Source organism: Giraffa tippelskirchi, chromosome 1, assembly GCF_054371585.1.
Source record: "Giraffa tippelskirchi isolate mGirTip1 chromosome 1, T2T-mGirTip1v1.2.pri, whole genome shotgun sequence".
NCBI lineage: Eukaryota > Metazoa > Chordata > Mammalia > Artiodactyla > Giraffidae > Giraffa > Giraffa tippelskirchi.
This window is the reverse complement of record NC_137275.1, coordinates 145398591-145417530: the sequence shown is the minus strand read 5'-3', so window position 1 is coordinate 145417530 and position 18940 is coordinate 145398591. Positions and strand designations below refer to the sequence as shown.

Below are 18940 nucleotides of genomic sequence, written 5' to 3'. Positions count from 1 at the left end.
ATACCGAAAAGTGCATATATTGTAAAGGTCTCAAGCTCACCAAACACAGCCCCCAAGTCAAAAAACAACTACTGGCAGCCAGGTTCCTTGTCCCCACTCTCAGTGACAGCACCTCCCTTCCATCCATCCCAGTCCCTCAGAGGAACCCCCAACTCTGACTGCTGACAACAGGGACTGATGTTACCAGTTTTTCTTTTCTACGTTCAGAAATGAAATCATACAGTGGATGCGGTTTCAAGTCTGCCTTCTCTTATTCCGCATTAGGTTTGTTTCATTTAGTTGTCAAGTTATTCATTTTCACTGATGTATAGATTTCATTCTTGGGTGTTTTCTCCAAAGGCTTTTGGTTCCCTCCTTCCACCCTGGCAAGTGCCTTTCTCAGCTGCCCTCTTCCTCTTCTTTTAACCAGCCTTTCTCTTCCTGCCTTATCTCTGGAAGTTTTTAAAGGCAAAAGATCTCAAGACAGCTGAGAGGTCAGAGACCTTATTTAGTTTGGCCGAAGGAGCATAGAAGACGCCCAGGCAGATGCTTCCTGCAGAGCAGCCCTGGGGCGGGTCCACCAAGAGGCTATAAATATCTCCAGGTCACCTGAATGTGGTGGCTGATGCGTTTATTTTATTTTTTTCCTCCTAGGTGTGCCTGAAGCTGAAGTCACCTGGTTCAGGAATAAAAGCAAACTGGACTCACCTCCCCCTCTGCAGGAGAGCTCCTTGGTGCTTACAGCCGTGTCCTCCTTGGATCAGGGCCTGTACTCCTGCAGGGCGGCCAATCTGCACGGGGAGCTGACTGAGAGCACCGAGCTCCTGATCCTAGGTAAACGCCATGAGGCTGGCCGCCCCCGGTGGACCCCACTGGGGTGACTGTCTGACCCACCCTCACCTCCTCCTGCCCCTGATCCAAGTAAATGCATGAAGGTAAAATCGATATTCCTTCCCTTCTCCCCACCTTAGGGCCTCCCAACAGAGAGAACACAAACCGAGGGACCAAGCAAACCAAGCAGAGGTCAGCTAGAATCCTGGGTCTACCACTTACTCACTGTGTGACCTTGGGCAATCACTTAACCTTGCTAAGCCTTGGATCCTGGTCTCTGTGTAGAAAACAAGATTGCCCATCATGGGCAGACAGGGGAGGTACAAGTAGAGATAAAAGGCAGTTTTTCTTAACTCCTTCTATATTAAGGACTGCTTTGAGATTCAGACAAAAACTATAGACTACCTTGTTGAGAAAAATTCATAAGTACAAAATTTCTCATATAATTTTAGTAAGTTCAGACTCTAGTCCCCCTTAAGTCCACTTGTGTGCCCCTCTTCTTAGTCCAGTCCAGCTGCTATAGCAAAACAGCCACAGATTGGGTGCCTTATGTGGAGAAGGAAATGGCAACACACTCCAGTATTCTTGCCTGGGAAATCCCATGGACAGAGGAGCCTGGCAGGCTCCAGTCCATGGGGTCGCAAAGAGTCAGACAGGGCTGACCAACTGAGCACAGGCGGCCTTTAAACAACAGAAGTTTGTTTCTCACATGTCTAGAGACTGGAAGTCTAGAATCCAAGTGCCTTCATGGTCAGACTCTGGTGAAGGCCCTCTCCATGGCTGCAGAATGGTGGCTTCTTACTGCACCCTCGTACAGCAGAAGGGACAAGCGAGCTCTCGGGGGTCTCTGTTATGAGGACCCTAATGTCAGTCATGAGGGCTCCGCCTTCCTGACATAATCATCTCCCAAAGGCCCCACCTCCTCTTATCCTTACCTTGAAGGGATTAGGATTTCAACATATGAATTTGGGGGACACAAACATTCAGGCAGTAGCACCACCAGACATAAGGACCCCTGATTAAAGAGTCTAACACAGTTCCTGGTATAAAAGAGTTATTTAAAAATAATAGCAATTGCCGGGACACTATCCAGCACTCACTGATGCCCAGGGCTGGACTCAGTCATGTTGCATCTACACCTCTTTGGTTTCCCGAGATTCAGACTCTACTTCTCTTCCCAGCAGAGTCTGGGAATTGGTGGCAGGGGATAAAGAAGCTTGTTTTTGCCTTTCTCTTTCTTAAAGGCAGTTATTAGAGGGGACTTTCCTGATGGCCCAGTGGTTAGGACTTCACCTTCCAATGCAGAGGGTACAGGTTCAATCCCTGGATGAGCTAAGATCCCACATGCCTTGCAGTCAAAAAGCCAAAATGTAAAACAGAAGCAATATTGTAACAAATTCAAGAAAGACTTTAAAAATGGTCCACATCAATAAAAAACTTAAAGAAAAGGGCGATTATTAGAGCATGTACACTAGTTATCTCACTAAGAGAGAGCCGTCATTCTTGCAGAGGAGGGTGGGAGGAAAAGATGAGAAATATGAATAATTACATACCACACATACGTGTATTACGGACTTCCACAGGGGAAAGTAAGTAAACTTTACTCATATTTTCACACCCCAATGATGATATAGCAAAGCATAGGGTCTACCCCTGCCCACTCAGGTTTCACAGAGACCCACGTGGGTTTTCATCTCAACAGTGGCTGCATAAACCTCCAGTCATATTAGGAAGCTGCAGAAAATCAGCTCCGTGAAGGATGTCATTTGTTTTGTGTTGGGTTTTTTCTGGCTGAGCTGCTCGTCTGGAGCCCAGGGCCCCAGACTGTTGCCCCACACTGAGTTATGGTGCTTACTGTGGGGATTTCCTCTCTAATAACCTTCCTGATCACCTCTGCTAACAGAGATGAACATGTAGGATGTGTGGCTGCTAATGTAGCTCTGCATATGAAGTGTGTGTGCTCTGGGAGCCAAATCTGCAGCGTTCCAACATGAATTCAGTGTAACCGTGAATGTAGAGTTTGAAGAGCATGATGTCTTCCCATTTTAATCAAACTGGATGGAAACAAAAAATACCATTTAGGTTCTTAATTTCTTCAATTAGAAGTCCTGTTTATTCATCAAAGTTTGTTAGTTTTTATGGACATAGGAATGGTATTTCCTATTATGTTAGGTACTTTATGGACATAGGAGTAGTATTTCTCTTTTTTTTTTAATCAGCCCCAAACGTGGCTTAATGTTTAAATGAGGGATTTCATGTGTAAAGCTGAGGTTTCATGAGGCCCATGACTTAACCTGTATTGTGGAGGACTGAACTGTCATGAGGCCGACTTTCATTCATGGGTTCATATAGCCACTGAATGACTGTTCATTAAGTGTTGCCACTGAGTCCCATGTAGAACTCTAGGATAAACACAAGAGGTGACTTCTGTCCTTGGGGAATTGACAGTTTCCCTCAAAAGATCAGCTGGACATTCCCTGAAGAAGTAAATTATTACAGAAGCTGTAAGGACATTAGGAGGGGCTGACATTTGGCCCAGAAAAATTAATGGTTTTAAAGATGGATCATAACCTCCCCTTTTGGCTATTAATAAATAAGCAAAGCCTTCTTGAATTATAATACTTTTGAAGGAATATTCCATTTCTGTATTATTGGGGGAACTCCATTTCCCTCAATATTCAATTTCAATATTTTTGAATGAATATTAAAAAGGATGAGAGAGAGAGAGTCTAACTTTGAAAAAACTATCAGTATCAATTCCTAAAACCATGGTATATCAGAGTAGAAAGAGACCTTGGAAATGATGAGGGTTATTTTTTTAAAAATCATTTTTAGATGAAGAAACTAAAGCTTGGAGGGATTGTGATTTGCCCAAGTTAGTGAATATAAGAGCCATGGCTCAAATAGAGTTCCTGGATCCAATCACGATGTTTTTACCCTATAACACATAAAGAATATTTTCAAATTATATAGACTATATATAATATTTTCATAATGTTTAATTTTTATATATAAACATGTAAGCTCATCACTGTTTTCTGTATGTGATGGTCTTTGCAGTCAAAGACAGAGTAGACAGAAGGCATGTTTCTGAAGTAGATCCAGGCCCCACTGTGACTTACTTATTTACCATTTCTAACAAGTACTGAACACAGTGACAAGCACACAGCAGGCCCTCTCTGAACACTGCTGAAATGACCATCAATTACAAGGACAACCTTCGTGCTTCTCTTTCCACTCCAACAAGTGCTCTAGAGAAAAAGGTGAGAGTTGGCATTGGAGTGTGAATTGCAGTGCGCCAGGAGACTTGGGGAGAGTGGGGAGCAGAGTCCTGCTTCTTTCCCGGCAGAATCTGGGATCATCATACCACTGCGTTCAGCAGCTGATTGCCTCTTTATTTGCACAAGGAAATTAATAAGCAAGCCACTGTGCTTCCCTTTCTGTCACTTTTAGCTCTGGTTAACTGACTCTTGGTTACATCAGCCCTGACTCATTACAAGATTTTGACTAACACATCATCCCTGAACTGCTTCTCTGGTTTTAGACATAAAAATCCAGATCACAAAGTGAGTCCCTAGCCTCACAACTGTACCCCTTCCTTCCCAGAAACAAGCCACTCACAGGATCTTTAGAAATAAGAAATTCCTGTGACTTATCCCTGCCTGTGGGGACGAGAACAAAGTTCCTCCCTCTAAAGGTTGTTTTAAGAGTTAAATGAAACAAGGAATGAAAATTATTTTAGCACAGGGCTTGGCATATAGTTCTGAAGAAGCTTTGGCTTTTTCAAAGTGTCTTTATAATATAGTTTCATTTAGCTATGTGTTTATAAAGCACCTGTGGTAGAAAGTGGCATACAGTAAGGAAGGAACTCCAGAAATCAACATGCCTGACTCTTATCACTGACTGTACAGTTTCGGACATCAAGTATTATGTTTGAAATTCAGATTCACCTTGATGGGAACACCTTCTCTCTAGGCAAAGTGATGTTAGAGGTAATAACAGTAACACCTACCTTACCCATGGACACACTTCCATGCATGGCTGCCTCTCCCTCTCCCCTTAGCATAACCTTTACACTTTAACCTGCCTGATGCCCCATCCTCCTTCTCATAGAGCCCCCCCACGTCCCCACGCGGTTGGACGACATCAGGGCCCTGCTCTCAGCCACTGGACCGAACCTTCCTTCAGTGCTGACGTCTCCACTGGGAACACAGCTGGTCCTGGATCCTGGGAATTCCGCTCTCCTTGGTGAGTCCAACCCTCTGGAACACTGGGCAGAAATCCAGGGCTGGACAGGATTTATGGATGGGTGACTGCTTGCAGGTGGGAGGGAGGCAGCAGTGGGGGGTGGCCAACAGGAAATCACTAAATTGTGTACAGAATCCAGATTTACCAGTGGAAACTTGGCTGACTTTCCATATGAGGTGAATTCAGTTCTTAGTTTGGACCTGAGCCTGTCCAGAGTCCGAAAGGGCTCCTCTCTGAATCCTCTTGGGCTGGTGCCACAGTCCAGATCCTCTCAATCAGACTGATGGTGCTGGACTTAGAGAACAGATACAGCAGTGAAAAACAGCTCCTGCATCTCTTCTCCCCATCACCAGCTGTATCCCAGTGCTCCTCCATGACCTCTTCTTACCTCAATAGAGCTATAACCAGCTTTCAACGAGAAAACTGCAGTATCAGTACCTCCCTTAATCCAGGCAGTCTATTTAAACCTCCTTCTGTAGGTAGGGCCTAAAAACAACCCAGACAGACTCCTCAAAGCAAGTGTTTCAATAACTCCGCCAGGGGCACCTTCCCTGTCATTTGTCATTGGGAGCCTACACCCAGTTATTGCCCATGAGGATGGCACCTTCTTGTAGCAGAAACTTGCTCTAGGGCATCCACGTTCTGGGCCCCTCACTCCAGAGCCATGGAGATGCCAGAGCAACCTCCACCCCCAGCATGACCCCTAGATATGGTCAAGATGGACAAGAATTCTTCTGCCTTCAAAGGCCTGGGAAAAACAGGCCTACAAAATGGAAAAATTCTTCATGCTAACTGTATGTGGCCCCAGATGTTGGTCATGGCAGCTAGAATTCTTCCCTTGACTCAATGTTGAAATTTCCTCTGCTCTTCTCTGTGCCAGCTAACAGGGGATAGGAAGCCAGTGGTTTCTCAATAATATTGATGATAACTTATCAGCATGACCACAAGGCTTGGTATCTTTAGGGTTATAGCATGGAAAGATTACCTTCAGTTTTTGTTAACATCTAAAACTAGCAAAGAATGCATACAGGCATATGGCAAAAGCTTCTGGTTTTTCTGTTTCTGATCTGATAAAACTAAAACATAGATATAGTAATGAGTAGCCCTTTCTGTTTCTCATAACAAACTTGGTATTGAGTTTTTTCCACATCACATTGATTAGAATTCATAGGCATTTAAACCTGCTGCTTTTTTTTTTTTTTGGCATTATGATTGGTAAGTTTATTCCAGATTAAATGTGTGCATTGTAAACTTTTATCTTAGGTTCATCACCATGAGAGAGTGTCATAACTTACTATCATTGCCCAGTCATTAGCAGGGTGTGCAGCAATTGCTGATTTTCAAGTTCAGTAACTCTTGGATTACTCAGGTGCCATTCAGCATGCTAGAAAAGTTAACCTACTCCTATTTTTCCATGATAGCTTTACTTTCTTTCTCCCTTATTCTGGAATAATATTTTCTGTCATTTTAGCCACAGACAATAAGAATTTATTTGCTTTAAGCTGCTGAATTCCATTCCTAGTTTATGGTGCTTTGTTACCTTAGACTGGTACTTAAATCTAATGGTTAAGAGACACCTTAATGTCCTCGTTCACATTCAGACCACTCCACCTAAATAGATCACAGAGGCAGTATCCATAAAGTCCCTGAATGTAACTGCATGGGCAATATGGACTTGGGAACACCATAGAACTAGGAGAGATCCACGTGGAATTGTGGAGATGAGTTAGGGAATGGTGTCAGGTGTCAGGACCCTGAGAAACAGGTCGCTGGAGACAAGCCAGAGCCTCACTGTTCTGCTTTGATGCTGAGCACTGAAGGATGGGGGTGGGGATTCACAAAGGGAAGAAAACAGGCCCTGAGGTGAGGAAGATGTCATGAACCCAGAGATTAAAACGTGGGGTGTGCATCAGGTGTCTGTTCAGGAACAGGTGTAAGACCCCACTGCCTTAAGGCAGCTCAACTGGGATAGAAACTAGGACTTCTCAGGGAGCAAGCCTCAGCCAGGGGCTGTCCACACAGGTGTGACTCCAACCCTTACCACAAGTGTTCTAACAGCCTCCCGTCCGTCATAGGCCTCCCTGGCTAGTGACTCAGCATGATCTGTTTGCCCATACGTTCCCCTTTGATCTAGCTCCCATCCCCGGCTCCTGTTGGTGGCTCTTTCTGACCAGAGTGTGTATTCTGGGTATAGGAAATAAGCCAGAGGCCAGAGAGGATATTCTATGAAGGGTTGCTCAGAATGATAAATAGCATCAAATTGTGGAGGACCTTAATTATTAGGGGCTTCCCTGGTGGCTCAGATGATAAAGAACCTGCCTGTGATGCAGGGGACCCAGGTTCAATCCTGAGTCGGGAAGATCCCCTGGAGAAGGGAATGGCAACTCACTCCAGTATTCTTGCCTGGAGAATTCCATGGACAGAGGAGCCTGGCGGGCCACAGTGCATGGGGTCACAAAGATTCAGACACAACTGAGCTACTAACAGTTTAATTATTAGATTATTAGATATAGGGGGTAAATTTTTCTATGTGAGAAATGAGGAGAGATCTTTAAAGTTTTTTTAAGTAAGAAGATGATGTAGTTAAAGTAATATTTGAAATAATTAACCTGACATTCTGTAAGAGTGAGTAATCAATAGTGGGAGAGATTTAATGAAGAAGCACTAGGTTAAGGGTAACAGATTTTCTAGATCAAGATGGAAATATGTGGTGAAGATATTTGTTAATCACCCCTTCCACAGCCAAGACACCCCTAATCAATCATGACACTCACTTGGTCCAGGCGCTGCCTTGGAATTCATTTTAACATTCCAACCAAGCGTGTGGCGATTGATATATAGGATAAAAGCCATTTGCTAACCCCATCGTAGCCAGTAAATGTGGAGATTCATGTGTATGTATTTCTCCCAACTATAATCTGCTGCAACAGATACAAAGAACTCCATGGTTCTGTGACTCAGGGACAGTAACTCATGGGCTGGATTCTCGTGTTTTCACGAGAGGAAGGGGAGAAGGGAGATTTGGGGGTTTTAAAGCCATATGTCAGCATCAACTCTTCTCCATAACAGTTTGAGTGTTTAGATTCCCAGAGGGTGAGTCCGCTCCAGAAATGGCTGTTTTGGTTTTCAGATAGTCTAGCGTTGATTTCACTTCAAGCCACTGTTACAGCTTTCAAGAAGGAATGTTGATTGAGCGACATGGCCATGGGCTCATTTGAGCCTCACTTTCTATAACTGTAAATGAAGTCTTCGGACGAGGGGGTCCCTTACTGCCCTCACACTCTTTGCTATCTGACCCAGATGTGGAAAATGTCCAGTGGAGGCTCGGCCGAACAGAGTTGACCCAGTCTAACTGAATCCCTTGTCCCAGGCAAGGCAGATGCTAATTCTTTTTGTCCTTGTTTTCCAGCTGTTCTTTGTGCAGGGAGGCCTAAAGCGCCAACTGCTCTGGGAGGCAAGGCCAGCACCCCAGCCACCACAGGTCCAGACCCAAGCAGTAGCCTGCCGGGTTCCATTTTCAGAGCAGCAGCGTCTCAGGCCTCCCCACAGCACCTAAACCCTTTTGCAGCCTTCTGTTAAATATTTCTTTGGGCCACTAAGGCCCAAGACTAATATTCCTCACAGCATCATTTATAGGGCATTAGCATCGATATTTTTTGAAAACTAACTGTTGTTGGAGTTTTTATTGTAACAGTGATACATCTTCATTGTAGAGCAATTAAAAAATAGAACCAAAAAGAAGAAAATGAGCATCATCTATAATTACCTAGCCCAGAAGTAACCAGCACAAGTATCTTTTTCCTAGTCATTAATATATACATTATATAGTTTTATCTAAAATAAAACTGTACTCTTAAGTACTGCTTATAATGTATTTCACTTAATGGTGTTTATACATAGTAATTTGTACCTCTTAATCCCTGGTGGTGGTTTAGTCACTAAGTCGTGTCTGACTCTTGAGACCCCATGAATTGTAGCCTGGCAGGCTCTTCTATCCATGGGATTCTCCAGGCAAGAATACTGGAGTTGGTTGCTATTTCCTTCTCCAGGGGATATGTGCGTACGTGAAGTTGCTCAGTCATGTCTGACTCTTGGCAACCCCATGGATTGTAGCCTACCAGACTCCTCAGTCCATGGAATTTTCCAGGCAAGAGTACTGGAATGGGTTGCCATTTCCTTCTCCAGGGGATCTTCCCAACCCAGGGATTGAACCCAGGTCTCCTGCATTGCAGGCAGATGCTTTACCATCTGAGCCACCAGGGAAGCCCTCCAGGGGATATTCCCAACGAATAATCACATTCCTTTCTGTGAACCTAGAGAACCAAACATATACACAAACACGTGCGTGCTAAGTCACTTTAGTCGTGTCTGCCTCTTTTCGACCCTGTGGACTGTAGCCCACCAGGCTCCTTTGTCCATGGGATTCTCCAGGCAAGAATACTGGACTAGGTTGCCATTTCCTCCCCCAGGGGATCTTCGCGCCCCAGGGATGAACCCAGGTCTCTTCTGTCCCCTGCACTAGAAGGCGGGTTCTTTAGCACTAGCGCCACCTATAATCCCCTATTCCTATCTTGTCCCCCCCTCCACACTCTCCCCATTGGTGACCACTAGTTTGGTCTTTATATCTGTGAGTCAGTTTGTTTTATTATATTCATTTTTGTAAGAGATAACATACAGTATTTGTCTTTGTCTGACCCATTTCACTAAGCATAGTATCCTCCAGGTCCATACATGTTGTTGCAAATGGCAAAAATGCATTCTTCTTTGTGGCTGGCTAATATTCCATGGTATAGACATACAACATTTTCTTTATCCATTCATCTGTTGAGGGATACTTAGGTTGCTTCCATGTCTTATCAATCGTAAATAATAATGCTGTGAACATTGGGGTGTGACATGTAAGTTTTTTAATAGCCTTTTTGAGAGATAATGGACACATAATAAGTGATACATATATGAAGTCTAAAATTTGATGTTTTGATATATGGATGCACCTATGAAGCCATCACCAAAAGCAACATAATGATCATATTCATCATTCTCTAAAATTACCTTGTGCCCCTTTGTAACTGTTCCTTCACACCCCTACCCGACCCCAAATAACTACTCATCTGCTGTCAGTATATATTAGATTGTTATTTTTTAAAAAAAGGAATGATACTTTGGGGAATTTGGCTCTTTCACTCAGGACAATTATTTGGACATTCACCCACATTGTAACTTGCATCAATAGCACATTTCCTTCTATTGTTGATTAGCGACCATTGTACAAATGCACTGCAGCTTGTTCAACCACTCACCTGTGGGAGAACAGAACAGTAATTTCCCATTTCTGAGTATTACAAATGAAGCTGCTGAATGTATTAAAGGGCTAGTCTTTGTATGGACACATGCTTTCATTTCTCTTGATTAAATACTTGAGAGAAAAATGGCTGCGTTATATGGTCAGTGTAAGTTTAACATTTTAAGAAACAGCCACACTGTTTTCCAGAGTGGTTGCCTACTTTACACTCCTATCAGAGGTGTATGATGGTTGCAGTTTCTCCACATCCTCACCTACACACAGTATGTGAAAGTCGCTCAGTTCTGTCTGACTCTTCACAACCCCATGGACTATAGCCTGCCAGACTCCTCTGTCCATGGAATCCTCCAAGCAAGAATACTGGAGTGGGTTGCCATTCCCTTCTCCAGGGGATCTTCCCGACCCAGGGATCAAACTCAGGTCTCCTACATTGCAGGCAGACAGTATAGTTGGCCATTTTAATTTTAGACATTCTACTAAGTGTGTAATTTCTTCTTGTAGTTTTAATTTGTCTTTTCCTAGTGACAGATAGTGTTGAGCTTTTTATGTGCACATTTGCCATCCTGATTTCTTCTTTGGTAAAATGTCTCTTTAATTTTGCCCTTTTTTTTTTTAAGTTGAGTTTTTTAATGTAATTATTATTGAGTGTTGAGAGCTCTTTTTATATATTGGATATGTGTCTTTTATCAGAAATGTGATTTCGGTCAATGGCTGTCTTTTCAGTCTGTGTCTTTCAAAGGGAAGATTTTAATTTTGATGAAGTTCAGCTTAATATTTTTCTTTTATAGATGGTTCTTTTGGTGTTACATTTAAAAATATTTACCTACTCCAAGGTCTCAAGGTATTTTCTTCTAAAAGTTTTGTTTTACAGAAAAGAAACATAACTTACAGGAGTAGACTTCTTCGGGAGGGCCAGAAAAGGGAGAGAATTTTATTATAAAGTCCCTGGATTTTTGTCTGAATTAGATGACCATAGATGCTTCCAGTGACAAAATAACAACACGTAATTATATGTGGCTTAAGAACAGCAGTTCATACCTTTGCTCATACCTTCTTTAGGTCCAGAACCTGTTAGAATATCTTATGGGGTATACATAAGGTTTGGTCCTTTGTGAATGAGTAAGCTCCAATGCCCAGTCAGAGAGACTCCCTATGGCATCTCTGCTGAAAGTCATGTCATGCCAGCCCCACAGAGAGCCACTCTACACAAGCCTTTTCTCATGTCTTGCGATTTACCAAGAAGAAAGTAATTCAGGGCCTAAAGAAGACAGTATCTCACAGATAGATGTACTTAACTCATTCATTCAGTATTTGTTGAGAGCCTGTTATGTGTTAGTTTGAATTCTAGTGGCAAAGAAAGTAATTCAAGTTAAGACTATGATAACAGAGGGAAGAACTGGGTGCTTTGCAGGGCCTGTGACAGGATAGCACCCCTGGTCTGAGCTGTAGACAAGGTTTCTCTGAGGAGGGGATATTTGGGGTGAGGTTGGGAGAGTGGGTGGAAGTTGTCCAAGTGAAGAAAGGGCATTTCAGACAAAGGAATTCCAGAGCATTCCAAGCAGAGGAACCAGCAGAGGTTTTGAAGCAATAAAACCAAAAGCATTTGAGGAACTGTCACAGGAATAACTAGGGGTTTCCCTGATAGCTCAGTTGGTAAAGAATCTGCCTGCAATGCAGGAGACCCTGATTCGATTCCTGGGTTGGGAAGATCTGCTGGAGAAGCGATAGGCTACCCACTCCAGTATTCTTGGGCTTCCCTTGTGGCTCAGCTGGTAAAGAATCTGCCTGCAATGCGGGAGACCTGAGTTTGATCCCTGGGTTGGGAAGATCCCCTGGAGAAGGAATCCACTCCAATATTCTAGCCTGGAGAATTCCATGGACTGTATAGTCCATGGGGTCACAAAGAGTCAGACATGACTGAGCAACTTTCACTTTCCTTGGTGGCGCTAGTGGTAAAGAACTCGCCTGCCAATGCAGGAGGTGTAAGAGACACGGATTCGGTCCCTGGGTTGGGAAGATCCCCTGGAGGAGGGCATGATAACCCACTCCAGAATTCTTGCCTGGAGAATCCCATGGACAGAGGAGCCTGGTGGGCTACAGTCCATGGGGTCACAAAGAGTCTGACACTACTGGAGTGACTTAGCATGCACAGGAATAACTAAGCAGAGACTGGCCTGAGTCTGAAGAAGATGCTCTAAGCCATGGTAATGATGCCAACCAAGGTTCTTGGCCTTCCCCAATCAATAGAAATTGACTAGAGGCCAGAGAAGAAATTCAGGCAGGGCTTTATTGGGACCCCTGCTACTGCAGGAGGGAGCAAGAACAACAGGTTTCCTTGTTTGCTCACTTGCTGAGGGGGAGTGAGCTGGTTCCTTACATGGGGTGAGGGTAGGAGTATGTCCAGGTGTTGGGCTGGAGAGGTAGCTTATGTGTTTTGCCCGTCCCTCTGGTGGTGGTGAGTTCAGAGGACACGCTCAGTACCCTGCTTTTGCTCCCAACACCCTGGTTTTGCTCCAGGCTCTTTAGAAGTGGCAGATGGGTTTTGTGGTCTCTTTGTATCTTTTGTTGAGAATTTGCTCTAACCGCTGCATGTATGTAGTTATTTTTAGTCCCATACAGTTTCTTTATATTTTGCTGCTGAAGGAGAGGCTTGTCCAGGTGCAAGCATTACAGCACTACAGCAAGGACTCCCAGATCCCAGCTTGTCTCAGTAAAACTTTCACACTTTGCTCCAAATGTGATGGGAAGTCTCTGAATGGTTTAAAAGCTGGAGAGAGATATCCTCTGAGTTGTGTTTCTGAAAGCTTGTTCTGGCCACTGTGTGAAGGGCAGATTCTGGGAGAAGAGATTAGATGGAGTACACCATACCACTTAAGAAGTGGTTACTGTTTTGTAAGTAAGAGATTGCCATGGCTTAGACTAGAGAGCTGGAGAGAACAGAAAGAGGGAATGAATTCAAGGATGTGTAGGAAGTAACGTGGACGGGACTTGGTCAATAGAGTATCATGGGAAGGGAAAGATAATCCATACAACCAATAGATTTTCAGGCGTCTGATTCTTTAGGCTTTTCTCACTGCAACTCATGTATCTCCTATGTGGTGAGGACTCCTTTCAGACCATTCAAGTCAAAATGTTTGAATAAAATGGTGAACTACATAGGCATAGAGCTGCAGAAAGTGCACTTACAAATGGGATGGTCCAAAGCTTCTGTTGCTCAGTCCTGATTCATTTCCTTAACAGATATCAGTCCAGCCTCCGTTGATGCTAGGTCCTCTGCCTCCTCTCAGCCTTAGAGGAGCTCAGAAGTAAGAGGAGAGACAGAAAATCTTTAGAGAGTTGCAGAAGAAATCCAAGGGAAGAGAAGAAGGAGGTCTCCTTCTTTGGGAAAGGGGAAATTGAGAAGGCTTAACAAAGAATTTTATAATCTCAGCCCCGAAGGATGAGCATTCCAAGCACTGTTGTAATGAACATGTGCTTACTGAGTTCCTTCTATGTCCCAGGCACCATTGAAGACACTCTGGGGATGCAGCAGAGAACAAAATAGATAAAAATCCTTTCTCTCATACTCCTTACATTACAGTAGGGGAAATAGAAAATAAACAGAATGAAGTGAATGGCATAGTATGTTAGAAGGTGGTAAGTGCCATAAGGAAAAATTAAAAGCGGGGGAGGAAGGATGGATAGTGCCTATATGGGAAAGAGGATACAGTATTAGAATAGATGGTTGGGAGAGGACTCACTGAGACAGTTATCCTTGAGCAGAGACTTGAATATGAACCATGAGGCTTGTGTATGTCTGGAGGAAAAGAAGACAAGAGCATACCACACAGGGAAAGAGCGAGCTTGGGGTCCTTGAGACAGGCACATGCCCCGTGTGCTCAGGAGCAACAAGAAGGCTGGTGAGAGGTGGCAGGAGCAGAGTCATCAGGGTTGTGGGTAGAGCGAGATCAGAGGCAACGAGGTCGAGGGAAAATTGTGTAAGGCCTTGTAAATATTCACATTAAAGTAACAGAGAGAGAAAAATCTATAAGTGCCCAAATTTATAAACAGACTCAATATTGCATCGAGCACCATAGGCTTTTCCAGGATTAGGCAAGGGCAGGCAGAAGTGTTCTTTTATTGGCAACCATGTGGCCAACTGAATGTTATAGCACTGACTCTAGTAAAACCTAGGCTTATCAGGCTGGCCCTGCTACAAGCCATTATTACTGGCTTAACTTGACGTACATGTGTTGTGCACCTGCTCCGTCTACCTGGCCCTGAGCTAGGCTCCTGCAGGCATGTGCCTGGCCATTTCCTCCATCGAGGGAGGGGTTCCCAGCTGCACAATAGAGACACCTGGGAAGTATAAAAATAAAGTTCCGCCTGAGACCAATTTTGACAAAATCTATGGGGGTGGAGTCAGGCATCGGTACTTTTAAAAATGGATTCTCAGAGCGTGAATGGAATTTAAAAGTCACTTCTTGACCCTCTTTCACCCATGGAAGAGGCTGGTATCGGGAAATGGTATGTTTAATCAATTAGAATATTTTGTCCTAGCATTCAAGGCATTGTGCTATTCAGACTTAGCCTCTATATCCATCCTTCCATCTTATTCCTATCTCAAACATAGTTGACCTTTGAACAACACAGGTTTGAACTACGCAGGATCCACTTTTCCTTTTGACAAATGTATCATTGGTCCTATCTGCTGGTTTCACACCCGCAGATTCAACCAACCCCAGATCAAAATTTCCATCTGCGGTTGGTTGAATCCCTAGATGGGGAATCCAAGACATGGATGGCTGACTGTGCTATTCCATTTTATCTAAGGAACTAGAGCCCTGTGGACGGTGGTTTAGGGGGATCCTGCAACCATTCCACTGTGGATACAGAGAGCTGACAAGAGTCCCTCTGTTCCAGGCAAACTTTTCCCTAGTAATTGCTGCAGTGTTAAGCCTTCCTGGCCTGGAATACTATCGCCTGTGCCCCTTCCTCTCTAGCTAAATCCTAGAAGTCTTCAAGGCACAGTCCAGCCCTTCTGTGCAGCCTCTCTGTAGCAAACCAGCCTGCGTGACCTCCTCCCTGCCTACCTCCTGAGGCACCTGCTCTACAGCAAGGTTGGGCAGATTCTTCTGGTAAAGGGCCAGATAAGAAACTCTTTCTGTGTTGAGGGCCATATGTGTTGCAGAGACTCAAGTCGGCCCTTATAGAGTACAGCACCATAGACAGAAATTAAACAGATAGATGTGCCCATGGACCAGTAAAACTTTATTTACAGAAACAGGGCTGGACTTGGCATTCAGGCTAGGGTTTGTTGACCCCTGCTGTAGATCACTGATGAGAATCTTAACCTACTAAACCCTGGATTTTTTTAAAGAATTACTTACTTATTTACTTATGGCTGTGCTGGGTCTTTGTTACTCTGCATGGACTTTTCTCTAGTTGCTGCAAGCAGGGGTTACCCTCTCGTTGTGGTGCACGGGCTTCTCATTGTGGTGGCTTCTCGTTGCAGAGCACAGGCTCTAGGGCATGTGGACTCAGTAGTTGCGGCACACAGGCTTAGTTGTTCCAAGGCATGTGGAATCGTCCCAGACCAGGGATCAAACCCAAGTCTCTTGCATTGGCAGGTGGATTCTCAACCACTGGACCACCAGGGAAGTCCCATACCTTGGATTATTAAAGGCATTTCTCACCCGTGTCATGTCTACCAGTTAGATTCTAGGTCTGGGGGAGAAGAAAGGGCTGCATAGATATTCTCAGGCAATTTGAAACAGGGCTAAAGTAGCAGAGCCTTGGCTAGATGTCCTCTTGAGTCATTTCCATCTCTCATTTCTATTATAATCATAGCTTTATTATGTGTTCCACATACTTCCACCCTCACCCCACCCTGTGCACTTCCTGATTCTTCTGATAGAGACTGGATAGGGCACTTCCTGAACCCAGTTATGAGGAAATTCACATGGCAAGAGTCAGCAAGTACCCTAGGCCACATCTGTTGGGAAAGCACTTTCCATGTGATAGTTCCAAAGACTAAGAGCATCACTACTTCCTCTCTATAGATAGTTGTGAGAACAGCAAATTCTGATGGTCAAAGGTTAGGTAAAAATTAACCCACAGTGGGAGCCGCACCCCAGCAGAAATTGCAGGTGTGGCAAGGAAAGTGATGTAGAGGAAAGACCAAGAAAAAAGAAAAAACATGGAGGAGAAGGCTAACATACTTGATGAGGAAAGGGAAAAAAGAACTTATCCTGACCTTTTTCAAAGAGACATGAGTTGGCATCTGTTTCCTCATTTATACCGGAAGCCTGAGGTTTTATGTCATATGGAAAATGCTTTTGAATTCCTATAGCTTTGCCCACAAGGAGAATATGCTTTGCTATTAAGAAGAAGAGTCAGCATTTTGTGGTTGTTTATGGCACACGTTTATGTACTCTTGTGTTTTTTCTTTTTAATAAAACCCAAAGTAGAAAACAGAGCCCCATAGGAAGTGCAGAAAGTGCTATGGCACGTATAGTGTAGAACTGAGTCAGTACTTCAGAGGGCGTTTATGAGGGAGTAGAGCAGTTCTTTGGACTGGAGTGAGCATCCGTAAATTCAAACAGACACCAGAGCATAAGTGACCCTTGAAACAGTTGGACACAAGAAGCAAGGCAGTAAATCCCCCTGCCTAGCCACTGTTTCAAGCCACAGCAAGCATTCAGGCATAGTCTTAGCGTAAGACTCCAAATAGTCAGGAAATAGGAACCTTGAAACACTCCCTCAGCCTTGCCCCTGCCCTTTCCTGGCACCAGGGCACCATTCCCAGGCCCATCTGCCCTCCACACCATGTTTAACAAGAATCACTTGAATGAGTTGGATGCCCCTGAAATAGACAGGTATTGAAAGTCCATCAGTGGGAAAATGAGGAACTCTACACTTTCCCTAATAAATCCTTCCTCAACCCTGAACTGGCTCTTGAAAATATCCACGCTGGTTCTGTGCCACCTTGTGACTGGAGGCAGTTTTACAGCAGTCTCAGGACCCAGGGGAACATGGCACAGAGGAAGGCAGCATCAGGACCAAAGACCTCCTACCTTGGTTCCCAGGATACTTTGTAGAGCAAAGGAGAGGGTCCCTCAACCACAAAACCCATTTTCAAATCCTTAGCATCTGCTTCCTCCTTTATAAATAACTGTCTCAGTCTGTTTGGGCTGCTTTAACAAATGCCACAGAGGGGTAGCTTATAAACAGCAGAAATTTATTTCTTACATTTCTGGAGTCTGAAAGTTCAGCATGGTGGAGTCTGCATGGTCGAGTTCCGGTGAAGATCCCCTTTCTGGTTCATAGCCCACACCTTCTGCTTGCATCCTCACAGGGATCTCTGTGGAGTCTCTCATAAAAACTCTAGCCTGTTCATGAGGGCACCACCCATATGACCCTAAGCAAAGGTCCCACCTCCTAATACCATCACATTGGGCATTAATATTTCAACATATGAATTTGGGGGGACCCTAACAGTTCAGTTCAGTCGCTCAGTTGTGTTCGACTCTTTGCGACCTCATGGACTGCAGCATTCCAGGCTTCCCTGTCCATCACCAACTCCCAGAGCCTACTCAAACTCATGTCTATCGCATCAGTGATGCCATCCAACATCTCATCCTCTGTCGTCCCCTTCTCCTCCCACCTTCAGTCTTTCCCAGCATCAGAGTCTTTTCCAATGAGTCTGTTCTTCACATCACGTAGCCAAAATACTGGAGTTTCAGCTTCAGCATCAGTCCTTCCAATGCATATTCAGGGCTGATTTCCTTTAGGATTGACTGGTTGTATCTCCTTGCAGTTCAAGGAACTCTCAAGAGTCTTCTCGAACGCCACAGTTCAAAAGCAGCAAATTCTTCAGCGCTTAGCTTTCTTTATAGTCCAACTCTCATATCCATACATGACTACTGGAAAAACCATAGCTTTGACTAGACCTTTGTTGGCAAAGTAATATCTCTGCTTTTTAATATGCTGTCTAGGTTGGTCATAGCTTTTCTTCCAAGGAGCAAGTGTCTTTTAATTTCATGGCTGCAATCACCATCTGCAGTGATTTTGGAGCCCAAAAAAATAAAGTCTCTCACTATTTCCATTGTTTCCCCATCTATTTGCCATGAAGTGATGGGACCAGATGCCATGATCTTAGTTTTCTGAATGTTGAATTTAAGCCAACTTTTTCATTCTCCTCTTCCACTTTCATCAAGATGCTCTTTAGTTCTTCTTCACTTTTTGCCATAAGGGTGGTGTCATCTGCATATCTGAGGTTATTGATATTTCTCCCAGCAATCTTGATTCCAGCTTGTGCTTCATCCAGCCCGGCATTTCACATGATGTACTCTGCATATAAGTTAAATAAGCAGGGTGACAATATACAGCCTTGACATACTCCTTTCCTGATTTGGAACCAGTCTGTTGTTTCATGTCCAGTTCTAACTGCTACTTCTTGACCTGCATACAGATTTCTCAGGAGGCAGGTCAGGTGGTCTGATATTCCCATCTCTTTCAGAATTTTCCACAGTTTGTTGTGATCCACACAGTCAAAGGCTTTGGCGTAGTCAATAAAGTAAAAGTAGATGTTTTTCTGGA

General features: G+C 44.1%; 1 protein-coding gene across 4 annotated transcripts in view; it reads left to right on the top strand.

The window, feature by feature from the left end:
* Positions 1-18940, top strand: part of ADAMTSL1 (ADAMTS like 1) — a 479878-nt gene that overhangs the window by 386005 nt on the left and 74933 nt on the right. For 3 of the 4 annotated variants that reach the window (XM_081499058.1, XM_081499072.1, XM_081499064.1), the window contains 2 exons: positions 634-813; positions 4924-5058. In XM_081499058.1, the coding sequence (XP_081355184.1) occupies positions 634-813; positions 4924-5058 (315 nt within the window). Of the gene's footprint in view, positions 1-633; positions 814-4923; positions 5059-8188; positions 8262-18940 lie in introns of those variants that run through there. The other variant, XM_081499079.1, reaches the window with a different exon arrangement.